This window comes from Drosophila serrata, unplaced genomic scaffold, assembly GCF_035046125.1.
Source record: "Drosophila serrata isolate PLE 108 unplaced genomic scaffold, ASM3504612v1 contig_376, whole genome shotgun sequence".
Lineage (NCBI taxonomy): Eukaryota > Metazoa > Arthropoda > Insecta > Diptera > Drosophilidae > Drosophila > Drosophila serrata.
Window position 1 is genome coordinate 885324 of NW_028257274.1, and position 14022 is coordinate 899345.

The following is a 14022-nucleotide window of genomic DNA, read 5'->3' on the forward strand; positions in this document are numbered from 1 at the left end:
AATCAAACTAAAACTAACATCAATTTAAATTTAAATCAATTTCAACCGCAAAACATAAAAAAAAAAAAAAAACTAAAGCCAGTGCAAGCAAGAAATAATATAAAACAATATAAATCAAGGAACAGGAAACCATGTACTCTTTAATTCATTAAACACAAATAACAAAAACCCTTGAGAGAAAAAAAGAAAGTTAAACACAAACAACACAACGAGTTTAAACAACAGCATTTCGTTGCAGTAAGTATGAGTTTGAAAAACAAATAGCTCACCTGAGAAATGAATCAACCCACCAACCAACCACCCACCCACACAAGTACCACCTGCCCCCTCACCTCACCTGCAGAACTTGGAATTCCTCAACAAACTGAAGTTCGCTTCAATTCACTTCACTTCACCCCTCAGCACAGCCTCCTCCCCTCTCAAAAAAAAAAGAAAAGCAGCAACAGCAGCAGACGGTTTCCTATGCCATTTCCGTTTGCCTTATCAAAAATGTGTATATATACACACTCAGATCTGTATATATCTGGTTAGAAAGGCAACGGAGAAAGCAGACAGAGACTCCAAAACTACAGTGGAAATTACAACTTGGATATTTGCATATATATTACACGGTAATTAAGTGCAATGTCTAGCAAAAGTTGGGATGCTGCAAGGGAAAACTCTTCAATTTCTGCAATTATCTAGTAAAAGTCAGGATGCTGCAAGTGAAAACTCTTCAATTTCTGAAAATAATCAAGTAAAAGTGAGTGAAAACTCGTTTCTTTATGTAGCTCTTAAAGTCAAAAGGATTTATTTTCAGGCTAATTCAAGTAGTAAACATAATTCCCTAAAAAAGTAAAAATATTTAGCTATAACTTTTTAGAAAAATTTAATTTTCCGAAAATCTGTAATATCCTAATTTCTCTTAAGCAACATTATTGAAGAAAGACACTGAATAATTTGATCAAATTCTGGTTATTACCATGTAGACAAAGACAAAGAGATTTTCTTTTAGGTTTCTTTAAAAATTATAATTTTCTTGTAAAATTTATTATATGAAAAGTTTAAAAAGGAAAACACTTCAAAACTTATCTAAAACTGCGATAATTCCTGGTAAACCTATTTTGTTTTATAAACCTTTCATTAGATTTATAAGTTAAATCAGATTTCTTTTGATTTTACCTGCAACCTTAAAGCCTTGTCCCAAAAAATGTAACTTCTTTGCTATAAATCACATCACAAACAAGAAAACAAACGAAATGAAGTGAAATACAAATATAAATCAAAATAGCAAGTACCCTAGACATTCCCCAGGCAGTGCTTTAAATAAATAATAACCAATCTGATATGAGGGAATCTAATTCAATGAAATTGACACACAAAATGGGCGAAGATTTAAGGTTTTTCAATAGAGTCATAAATTGATTTTATGTCTATATAAAAGCCAAACTGGTTGGTCATTTCAAAGCGACCACTGTGCTTGGCAAAAAATTTGTTAGGTTTCATTTGCTTTGAGTTGCTTTTTTTTGCTTTTCTACTTTACTGCCTCCACTGTCAAATTCATCAGTTTTGTGCTTCTGCAGAGTGCAGCTTAGTCCTTCAGGCGGGACCAGGAGGCAGGAGGACGGGTCCTTCAGAAGGACTCCCCCCTCAGTGAAAGATGGACTGCTAAAACTCACTTCTACCTCAACGCAGCTCTACTGCGGTTCTCTTTTCGTCCTTTCGGCGTCCTTATTGCCAGCATTTGATGGTTTCGCTCTCGCTCTCACTCTGTTTTTGCGCCATACTTACTTTCTTTGTTGGTTTTTGAATCTTTTATGAATTGAATTTGGTTATTTTGAACGCGTATGTTCCGCTGCAAAGTTTTGGACTGCCACGGCAACGGCGTGGCGTGGCTTTCACGTCCTTGGCTGACTTCCTGGCCCCGTTTTTTGTTATTTCGGGGAACCGCTTTTTGGCCCCGAGGACCTTTATCCTGGCCTAAGCCAGAAAACAGAAAAGCGAGGAACGAAGAACGCAGAACGAAGACCGAAGACGCGACGAGCACGTTCCCATTCAATTATGGGTGGCATGTGGCACATTAGCATTCAGCGGAAGCTGCGCCAAAAGCAAACATTTCAACGCCTCCCCGGTTCAGGGTTGGGGGGTCGTCCCTTTTATTATGCGAATATTATTTAAGCATTCACAATTCCGTTTTAATTTAATTCGATGGCAGCCGAGCAGCCGAGCACTGGCTACAGACTTTCGGCAGTCAGTGTGGAATTTGTTGAAAACTATTTAGCATAAATAGTCTCCGCCTGCGGTCCCGATAGTCGCCAGGGAATTGCCTGGCAATGGAGTCCTTCTCGGGTCCTTGGGCCCTCTTTATCTCTCGTCCCTTCCTGCCTTTATTAGCGCATATAATTTCCCCGAGTTTCATGTTCTTGTTTTTTTTGTTGTTGTTGTGTTTCTGTTTCACAGTCTTGTTTTTCTCTCCCCGCTCCCGCTCCCGTTTTTTGTTTTTTATTTTTATTTTTAAGGCTTTTTCCCCAAACGATTGGAACCTTTTGGAACCGTTTAGATAAAAAGCTCTGTTCTGCTCTGCCACCCCCGCGAGCTCGAGTGTTTTTCAGTGAGGCAGCCCCCCAAGGGACAACACAGGTTTTTATATTGTAAATTTTTATTTTTATCTCCGAGGCATATAAAATACACATTTTCCGTTGCCTAGACAGTGAGTTTAATTAAAACGAGGCGTCGAATAGAGCGAAACTGTCTGTGCACAGGGAACAAAAGAACGTTTGTTAGAGCTTAACAACACAACAGATTTGCAAATTTGTTAATGAACTGGAAGAAATTTACAAAACCCCTTTTAAGAGTCTTTTTTTTGGATCAGAAATATTTACAAGCAATGATGTTTAAGTCAATTAACAGCCCAAAAATATATATTTGTTAAAAGTTTTAAAAATTTTAATGAATTCGATTAAAACATTATTTTCAATATATTGATTTACTATGCCTAGAACCTTAATAAAAATTGGTTTAAATAGCTTTCGAGTAGCTTATCATTTTATGATATTAATTTATATATTTTGTACATATTATTTTCCTATTTTTTTTAAATCAATTTCAATTCAAATTCTCTTGGTTTTTATTACACCTGATCGACTTTTCCCCAGTGCATATTATGCTCCATTTGGCTCCCATCTGTTTCGTTGATTGCTTTCGAGGGGGTGGAGATTTTAACAAGAGGTGGGTGAGCCTACCTTTTCACTAATTTCAATTGTTCAGGTGTGTGTCTAAGGGATTAAATGTCTAATTTATTTGTATAAAATGCAAAAACACTCGTTCGAGTGAGAGAGAGCTCTCAAAAGTATGCTACATTAAATTGAAATTCCTTAAAACCCAGAATTCCTTTTCACCTGCTGTGCTGAGTTTTTGTATATATAGTTAACACCCTTGACACCCCTCATACACCCCAATCAACACCCACACCCACTCACACACACACACACACACATACGCTCGCAGTCGAATAAATTTCGTTAAATTTTGAGCTTTTCAACGATTTTCTTTTGCAGAACTCGCATGCTAGAAAATTTACAAAAACAAAAAGAAAACCAAAAAAGCTAAAAACAAAAAGCCACATAACCAAATCAATTCTAAAATTTAATTCTAAAAGTTGCATCAAATTAAACCAATTATAAAAATAAAAACCAACACACATCTATCTATATAGAAAACTCAATAATAAATAGTAAAAACCAAAAAGCTAAACCAAACAAAGCAAACAAACAAAAAATACAACAAATTAATTACAATTGTGATGAACAAGTTAATTGCATCAATTGCAGCCCATAAAAACTCAAGCATTTAAAACTAAATAGCAAAAGCAGCAGCGCCTCAATTAAAAAAAGGAAACAATAATTTTTTCGCCAAAAAAAAACCCTAAATTCAACGTGGGAAGCACAGACAACACTTACATGATTTACCAGTGATAGCAACAGAATTTACATAACAATTAATAAATAAAAGAAAAACCTAAATAGAGACAACAACAATAAGCAACCGAACATAAATTGTTGTAGACTTTTAACACGCTTCCCCCCCAGAAGTTAGTTGTTGTTGTTGATTAATATAATACTAGGAAAATAGAGAGAAGCTGTTGTTGAAAAAAAGCTGTGATCCTCCCCCCCAAACAAAAAAAAAAAAAAAAAACCGAAAAAGCTGAAATATATGAGTCAGGAAAAGCCTGGAAAATAGGCTGAGCCGAAGCCAAAGTGTGTGAGCAATGCTCATCCGGAGCAGCAATACCAGCAAACATCCAACCGTATCCACATCTTGGCCTAAAGCACATATCACCGAGGGCTAAGAGGCTAAGGAATAGCCAAGGAACCGCTAGATAAGCGACAGAAGAGGTAGCCAGAGGACACAACATTTATCCGCGCCACGCGTCGCCACCGCCCCCACATCGCCTGCAATGCTCTGGTAGCCAAGACAGTTTTACGGTGGATCACTACTGTGCCGGCGGCGACCCACAGGCAGCAGCGGCAGCTGGCGGTAGTGGAGCGGGATTAGCTGGACCTGGAGCGGGATCTGGAGCGGGAGCGGGGCCGGGAGCGAGTCCATGGTCCACCAGCGGCGGTGTCGGCGTCAGCGGCGTGACATCCTGCGGCGGCGGCGGCATAGCTCCCCCCTTGGGCATGTGCCAGCATCATGGGCTAACATCACAATCGTTGATGTCCGGTGGCTCGCACATGTCCCTGCTGGGCAGCAGCGGCAGCAGCGGTATGAGCGGCAGCGGTGTCGGCAGCAGCGGTCAGGGTATACCCATGGGTATGCCATCGATGGCCACCATGCCCCAGTGTCCGGCCGCTGAGGCCGCCATGCTGGCTGCCTCCTCCGCTGGCGGCCATTGTCGGAGTTTGAGCGGACTCAGTTCCATCAGTATACCGCCGCCGCCCGCTCTCTTCAATCCGTGCAGCTCGGCATTGTCCCTGCAACAGGCGGCGGCAACACGCTGGGGACCGCGCACCTCCTGCCCCGTGCACAGTCCCTTTCGCGTTCGTGTGCCCAATGGCTCCATTTGCTCCGGACATCAGGTGAGACCGTTCGGGAAGGGTTTACTAAGTACTATTTGTATATATGATAAATATGATAAACCCCAATCAGTTGCTAAAATCCGTTGACTAATTCAGCTTGCCACAAAATGTTATTTGCGCTCTTCAGTTTTGCCATAGATACTGTGTAAATATTAGCGTATCTCTAAGTAGTTCTTAGTCGTAAGTCATAGTAATAGTAACTTGATTTAATTAATTGCAATTCATAACTCATATAATTCTCTTTCTTCTCTTCTCTCTTCCCCAATAAATGGCTTTCCCCTCTCTCTCTCTGTGGCCTGGCAGGTAAGCAATGCTGAGCGGAAACCAAGCGTTTTGGCAGAGCTCCGAAATGTGTCAACGACATGTAAGATTATTTTCATTTGGGTTAGGTTTTCCCCAAAACACACACACACATGCACACCCGAAAAAAAGTGAAAAACAAAAATAACAGAAATCAGGAGCATACGCACACATCAAACCTAAAAAGCGTACACAAAAAAACAGGGCAACGAGGGAGGTTTCACGGGTTTCAGTTGACAAGAAAGTTATATCTAATTGGTAATTTGGAATACCGAAAAACTTCGGCTTTATCTTTAAAACATCGATTTTTGATAATTTTAAATTCTTTGTCTGTTTTCCGATAATATTCGTCCGATTGAAACATTAAATTATAGATTTGTATATCGATTTTTTACTTAAATGGATACAATATTAATACATCCATATTTTGTGTCCCTACCTAAAGATGTCTGTTTTAAATTTGTTTAAAAATAGTTAACTAACTCATAGGTCATAGAACTTCCTTTCATTAAACTTGTTTTCTTGTTTAAATTTAAAAACAAAATAATACTTTTAGACATCTCCTCTTATTATTTTGATAACATCTTTTAATCTATTTCTTCTAAATACAATTTAAGCCCCTTAAAATACTTTGAAATCATCTTAATTTAAAATTCTTCAAAAACATCATCGAGGTAAAATGGTTTTCCATTTTCCACGTAAATAATTTAAATTTGTGGCTCAACTTCAAGGGGGGAATAATGACTTGCAAACAAAACATATTAAGGCCTAATAAGGCTTACATTAAGGCATCTATAAATTTGCATGTAATTTGATGCTGGTTTTCTGGGTATTTTGGATAATAAGATAAAAGGAAAATTGAATTATTCATTTAATGGTGAAGACACACACATACTTTTTCCTTGAGAACCAAATAATTTAGCGAAATGCAAAGAAAATCTTTGAACTCTTAAATCTGACAAGAGAAAAGAGTTTGTAAACGCTTTGAACCTTTTAAAGAATTAAAATATAATTTTAAAAATTAAAGGTATTGAAAATCTTTACAGATTGAAGATTAGTTTGTTTATAAGTTCTAGTAACTCTTGCTAAATTTTAAAGCATTTTGGTAATATTCAACCGAGTTTGGCAGAAAAAAACCACAGTGAAAAAGCTTAGAATTCACTAAAAAGCCTACTAAGTAGGCCATGAAGTAAATCCAACTTATATTTTCTATACCTATGAAGCTATAATCCAGACACAAAAGGAACAACCATAGCAACTCTCGGCTGGGCGGTCTCACATAGTTTTGCAAATTATAAAGAGCTCGATTCACATGATTGCCCAAGCGGTGACCCGGTTTGGGTTTTTTATGCCCAACTTGGGGATCCTGCCAGGTCCTTGGTTTGGGTTTTGGGTTTAGTTTGGGGTTTGGGGTTCGCTTTTGGGCCTTGGCTTTGGCTTTGGCTTTTAGCTGGAGCAGGGACAGGGACTGGGACAGGAACTGGGCCTTGGGTCGCTTTTCCTAAATCAGCGACAGGCGCAGGTTTTTGCTTGACTGCGGAATAAACTAGACGATGGTGGGAGCATAGAAACTAGAGGAAAAGCAACAGCGACTAGGGATCGACTATCAGAAATCCCGGCCCTTTTGTGACAATTGCCATTTAACGTTGTTTTTCCCTGATTCTCGCTTTCGTACCGATTTTTCCGGCTTTCCCTTTTTGTCCTGGCATCAAATTGAATGTCACTAATGCAATTAGTTCACACAAAATAATTCTCTTCCACTCGATTATAGAGCATAATATGCTCGTTGTCATTTATTAAGCGAAGCCAACCGAAACACGCACAAGGGGGTGGTGGGGGTGGTGCTGGCAGGACGTATGCAAAATGATTGTGGAGTCCTTTTTGGCCAAAAGGTTGCCGCTGCTGCTGCGACACAGAACCATTACGCCTTTCAATTTTTGCGCTAGGCCCAAATTTACATAAATATATTACACAAGCTAGCGATGGGGCGAATTTTCCCGATTTTCTTTTCTGAATTTCCAAAGGCTGTTTAGTACGAGAGTATGAGGCATGGAAAATAGGCTCGTTATGGGGGCCGCTCTGGACAACTGGCAAAAGGTGTGGTCACCACCAAAATGCCGCCCCCAAATTGAGTTTTTCCCCCCAGTCAGCTAGCCAATGATGTCAACTTTTTTTATGTTTTGTTTTAAAAGGAATACGTTTTTCCATTCTCCTTGTAACTACTCCATGCACTACATTAGGCTTTGGAGGCGGCTTAAATTTTCTTGGTAATGAAGTTGGCCCAAAAGTTAGCAATTCTTAAAGACAGCAACTTGGCGGAAAGTTTAGCCTCAAGTGTGGGTTGGGAAGTGAAAAAGAATCTTTGATAAATTTTACGCATTTTTAATGTGGGTAGTTGACTTGACACTGTCCTGACAACCAATCAAAGGTAAATGAGGCTCAAAAGCAGCGTTTAAACTTTTGTTCCACGAAAACTTTTGGCCAAATGAAGAGGGAAAAAAGATATTGAAAAATCAGTTTGACAGGCCCCAGGAGACGTGAAATGTATCCTGCGTCTTTATTATAGAAAGTTTCGGTATAGATTTACCTCAACAGCAAATAATTTTGAAGTCTTTTGAGTGTCAAATCTTTTTCACCAAATTTTTATTTGAAAACTCCCAAAAGAAAGTCTCCTATAAATATTATTATGAAAATGAATATTTTAATATACAATTTTCTTCTCCAAAAGTATCTAAAATTCCACAATACTCCCATATCTATTGATTCATCTGTGGAATTACCCGTGAAAATGCCCCTCAGGTGATTCTGGAAGACATTTCCTTTGATTATCTCCCTGAAGGCCTATGCCCGCAAAACATAATGTTTGTGTGTTTTTTTATCTAAAGTATCCGACAAATGATTCCCAAAAAATTGCTCTCGTCTTGAACATTAGCTGGCTAAGTACCTCAAGTTTTTGGTGCCACAATGCACAAGAGAATTTGTAATTTCCCGGACGAGCCAGGGGGACTAACTAACTTACACCTGCCTGATGGTGGCCATCATGGTGGCATGGTGTGGCACATGCCACATGCCACACGCATCACACACGCACGCACACACACGCATTCAAGAAAGTGTTGTCATACATTCAGCATTCCCTCTGGCAGACATTAAAAAAAAAGAGAGAAAAAGAGAAACTTTTATCTTGATGGAAGGACTTGACTTGACTTGGAGGAGAGCGTTTTTTTCGGGGGACAGCGCCAAAAAAAAACAAGAGAGAAAGAAGAATAGGGCAAGGAAATGGGAAAAGAAATGGCGAAGAACTGCCTAACTGACAGAGGGACCAACTGACTGAATGACTGAATGACGGACGGAAACCTTGACACTCTTCATTTGTGAATGCGTTAATTGCGCCACTGTGTGGGATACATTAGGGTGGAACTTGGATTCTGGTTTTGTTATATTCAAACTGCAAAGAAATACTTATTATTAAACAATTAAAAGAAAATAAAATTATAGTTTTTGAGGGACAAACATGTAGCAAAATAATGTACACTTTACTTTCTTTAAACCACATTTTTCCCGGACCACATGTCGTATGAGTAATGTCCTGGCTTTTACCTGGCATTAATTTATTAAGTTTTAAACTTAAACTATTTACTAATCACTTGAAGCTATATTCCACCCGGATCACATGTCGTATGAGTAATGTCAACAAAACGTTATCAAACTAAACGAAGAAATAATCAATTTAAAAAAGCCTTTAAAGTCAACAAAAGAGCTTGAAAAATGTGTAAGCCAATTGATGGCTCTTTTTGATTAAAGAAAATATCAACTGCCTTCGTGTCGTATGCGTAATTTCTGTGACCAAAAAAAGAAACAAACTTGGAAAGCAATTTAAAAGGACTACGAAAAATCAGTCTTGTTTGAATATGTTAATTGCCAGACAAAGCCAAAGTCCTTGGAATGTAATGAGAGTTAAATTGTCTAACTTTGGCATATAGCTAGGGTCCACCCTTAGATTTCATGTGTGTGTGTGTGAGTGTGTGTGTGCGTGCGTGCGTGTTTCTCATCATGATGATGATAATAATAATGGTATGGTGATGATGATGATGTTGATGATGATGAACAAGCACAATGGCCTGAACAAGCAGTTAGAGCCTGTAAGGACAACAACAACATGAAGAGCAACAACAACAGCGATTACAAGCAGCAAGTGTGTACATTATTTTGCAATTTAACAATCCCCACACCCCACATGACATCCTCCATCATCATTTCCCCCCTTTTCTTTTTTCACCCTTAACAGCTTGAGAAAAAAGCAAAAACAAAACAAAAACCAAAAAGTAAGATTTTCTTAGAGAGTATTTTGACTAGAGAATACCTCTTAGGAATTTTGGGACTTGGAAATATTTATATGCTTTATTTATATTTATATATTTGTTAGAGAATTAATGGACAAAGGGATAAAGATACAATGCTTGATATTATTATACATAGTAGGGAATATAGTTCGGAAATATATAAGCTATTTACCGTATGTGGTTAAAGATGGTGTTTCTGGTTTTCTTAGCCGTTTTTATATAGAGACTTAAAGGACCTACGGACGAGACTTAATTCTATAAGTGTATATAATATACTATAGAAAACTAATTACAAATTATTAAAAGTATAATCTGTGTCCTAAATATGAAGGCTTTAGCTTTCGCAGTTTCCTTGAAATCCGACTTTAAGCGAATTAAGAAACAAGGCTTATAACAGGACATCCCATTCACCGCATAAGCCTTTTTTCAGTATACAATATACCCTTTGTACTCGAACGAATACCGAGTGCTGTTAAAAAAAATTGTGGAGACTGGGCGGAACAAGAAGAAAGTATGCAAAAAATAAAAATAAAAACGTGAAGAAATAATTAGTTTACTTGTTACGAAAGTGAGTTATCGCCCTTTGTGCGCCGCTGCAGCCGTTGCGGCGTTGTTTGCCTAGTTGAAATTGAATAAACAAATTTTACATGCCGCACACACACGCATAAGTACCGCATATGATATATAAACTCTCACACCCACACACGCTCACAAACACATAGACAATGTGTCGAGTGTGCAAAAATAATAATGTGTGTTCTTTACACAAAGAACAGCTAAGCAAAGAAGGCAACTAAATAAAAGCGAGAGGAGACAACGAAGGGCTATAAAATTACATTTACATATGCAGAATATATGCAGGGATGAATGACTGAGTGTGTGTGTGCGAGCGTGTGACACCCTGTTGTGCGTGCAAAGAAAGTGTTGCCTACCTAACAGCGTCATTAGTCACACACAAGAAACCGAAGGAGCAGCCAAGGAAAGGCAAATGAGAAATGGCACACAACACTCGCACACACATAAATGTACTTCCTGAATTGGATAACAAAACAGAGATGTTTAAAATCGACACAATATCACATTTCACGGCAAAACAAACAAAATGCATTGTCCGTTTTCTTACCTTGAAGTTGTTGTCCTGCAGCCAACACTCACTGCTGTTTTTGAGTCCAAGGACAATTGCCTTCAAGGTGTCTTATTTGCTTTTCGCTCTACAAAAGCTAGTGCAATTAAAATGTAAGGACATTTCATGGGATTTAGTCAAAACAATGACAGCTTAGAATATATACATATATACGTTCAATAGGTTTTAAAAGAGAATTTTATTTAAACAAATTTAATTTAAGGAAGAAAGGACAAGCCTTTGCTTATGAGTTTCATGGGTAGATTCAAAGCTTTCAAAAAATATATAAGAGATACTCGATATCATCTAGATACATGGATATTCCATTCATCCCTGGAATATGGACCTGTTTTTAAAGTATTAAACCATTCAGCCTTAATCTATATAAATAATTCCATTTAAAAAAAATATAAAAAAATACTCTCCCTTGTTTACAACAACCCTTAAACCCCATAAAGACTTTGAACAATATTATTGTAAAGAAAAAATCCAAACATGTGCCATTAACCTTAACAGATAAAATCGTAAAATCGTTAAAAAACACACTGACCCTTTCATGATTCCCTGCAATTTTTCAATTCAATACCATTTACATAAAGATTTATATTTATGAAAAAGCCTTTCTGGAAAATTAAACAAAAAAAAAAAAAAACGCCATACGCTGATTGTGAAAGAAAATGGGGAAAACTGTGCAAAAGTGATGGGGTTCTCACCCACCATATGTTGCATATTCCAAAAAAAAAAGAAAATGGTGGAAAAGAGAACCCGCCTATCTTTAAAATTCCGAAAGAACATTTCACTTTTTGGAGTATTTCGTGGAATTTTACCGGGAAAAATGATGAAGAGAGACAGATTGGGGGGAAAATTGAAAGGTGGCAAGGTGGCAGCGATGACAATATGTTTCGCCCATGGAAAAAGAGTTTTTTTTCTCGCCCCTTTCATATTTTTCTCTTTATATATAGATATATATTTTATTTTTTGTTGTCCCCGCTGATAGATGGCAGCGATAAATGCATAATGTGCACGCACACACCGGAAATTTGTGGCTCGAAAAACCAAACCAAAACACGACACCAAAAAGCAACGACAACGATACCGAAACTGAAAACCGAAAATCGAGGTCCTTTTGTTGTTAAAATATCAATATGGATGGCATCAAAGGGGGGATAGGGAGCCATGGGAGATTTTATTTTTTTTTTTTTGGCCATGGTAAATTGAATGATAAACGGGGAAAGGCAGGAGCAGGAGCAGAAGCTGTGGATTCACATCCATTGTTTGGCTGATAAGGGAGCCTGGCAACTATTACCTGGAGCCCAACTGAACTGTCAATCAATAGCATCCATCCTCGTCCTCGTCCTCGTCCTCGTACCGTTCCCAGTCCCTGTGCTCATCATCGTCATACATCAGGGCGGCAGTGTCTGTCAGTAATAATGCCAACTAATAGGCAGGAAGTGTTAGCCGCCGCCGTCGCAGGAAGAAAGGATGCCGCTCAATTACCCCGACATAGTCATACGGTGAATGTTGTGTATTGGAGACCAATGTTAACTGTAAGACTGTGTCTCGGTGGTTGCCAGCCCAGCAACGAGAGAGAAGCAAGTGTGGAGAGTGCGGCAAGTGGAAAGTGGCAAGTGGCAAGTGGAGAGCCCAAACCCAAACCCAACCGGATATGGGTATGTGGAAGTGAAGACGGACGGACCGCAACAATAAGTTCGTCCAAGTGATAAGTCCCGATAGCAACTCGGCTGGTAAAGTTTCCTGGGCTTACTCCGGTGATAGCAGGAGGGAGAAGAGCAGGGGGAGCGGGATGTTGGGAAAAACTCAGGAAAACTCAACGGTGGAAAGCTTATCACCGAGCACGCGACAGGCTCGGTACTCTCGAGCTCTGGGAGCTCCAACTTGGATTCCCGAGATGGGAGATGTGAGCCATGAGCCCTGAGCCCTGAGCCCTGAGCCAGACCTGACAGCTTGACAGGCGCCTGCTGCACACACACACATCCCCCACACACACACACCTCAAACTTTAAACAGCTTTTGTGTTGTGTCCAGAGCACCCTTGAAGTTCAAGGGTGTATCATGTGTGTGTGTTGAAACAGAGAGAGAGAGTGGGAAGCACATTCCACTTTATTTATTATCTCAGATTTTCTAGTGCAGAATAACCCAATTATTATAGTTAAATCTATGTAAAAATATGTATATATTGTTTTTAATTTATTGAAAAATATATAAACTTTGGTATGACCATCAGTTATCAATTTTATTTTTTGAACTCAAACTTCCATTTTTTAGTTTATATTTTGATACTCTTTAAGGGTATTCTAATTTCAGTTATAGGCTTGTTACACAGCGAAGGAATCATTTCCGACCCTATAAATCATATATATTCTTGATCAGAATCAACAGCTGAATCAATCTAGCTATGTCCGGTCAAAAAATAAATTTTCGAAAATTTTTCGAAATATTAAAATTTTATAAGGGGTTACATCGTTAAAAATGTCAAAAATTGACAAAAAATTGAATTTCTTTAAATTTTAAATTTAGTTTGCAGATTTATTAACCTAATTAAAACTAACATAAAAAAGCTTTCCGAATTGAAATTAATGCATTTTTGGCCAAGTTATGAGGATTTTAAAATGTCGGTTTCGCACAAAATGTTGATGTAAAAATATCAATAAACATTGATCCAAATCGATTCGAATCGATTCAATTCTTTACAACAATTGAAATCTACAAGAGCATATAATTTTTGGCTTCCCGAATTTAAGTTCTTTCCTAGTTATTTTTTGAAATCAAACATCAATTGTCATGGTCATGTTGTTATTTTTTCATTCTTGTTCTATTTCTATTTCTATTTCTTCCTGTTTGTTGTTCAAATTTCGATTTGAAATCAAATATCAATTGTCCATTTCTATTTAGATTATTTTTATTCGTTGTATTTGGCGTGAAAAGTCTGCAGCAAACAAAGTTTTTTTTATCGACATTTGCAATAAGCCTTTGATGGCTTTATTTTTCAATTGAAATTATTTTGAACTCAATGAGAAAATACCTATAAAAACATATCAATTTTTGATGTTCTTTTATGGAAAACTATTAGTTCTTTAGGAATTAAATTGAAGCTTTTATATATATAAATATTTTTATGTTGTTCCACTTCTGTTTCCATTCTGTTTTATTTTCACATTCCTAAGTGAGGTGCCTCCCA

The 14022-nt window shown here is 37.9% G+C and overlaps 1 protein-coding gene and 1 long non-coding RNA gene across 25 annotated transcripts in view; one reads left to right on the forward strand and one right to left on the reverse strand.

Moving 5' to 3' along the window:
- CASK (peripheral plasma membrane protein CASK) overlaps positions 1-14022 on the forward strand; it is a 47016-nt gene that overhangs the window by 17514 nt on the left and 15480 nt on the right. For 4 of the 24 annotated variants that reach the window (XM_086839507.1, XM_086839510.1, XM_086839509.1 and 1 more), the window contains exons 1-2: positions 97-237; positions 3537-5057. The exons of 12 other annotated variants lie outside the window; for them this stretch is intronic. In XM_086839507.1, coding sequence (XP_086695633.1) covers positions 4659-5057 — 399 coding nt within the window. In that variant the 5' untranslated portion in view covers positions 97-237; positions 3537-4658. Of the gene's footprint in view, positions 1-96; positions 238-3536; positions 5058-5360; positions 5422-14022 lie in introns of those variants that run through there. 8 more of the 24 variants (XM_020962011.2, XM_086839516.1, XM_086839515.1 and 5 more) reach the window with 2 other exon arrangements.
- LOC110191235 (uncharacterized) overlaps positions 1-14022 on the reverse strand; it is a 42151-nt gene that overhangs the window by 9101 nt on the left and 19028 nt on the right. The window lies entirely within an intron of this gene.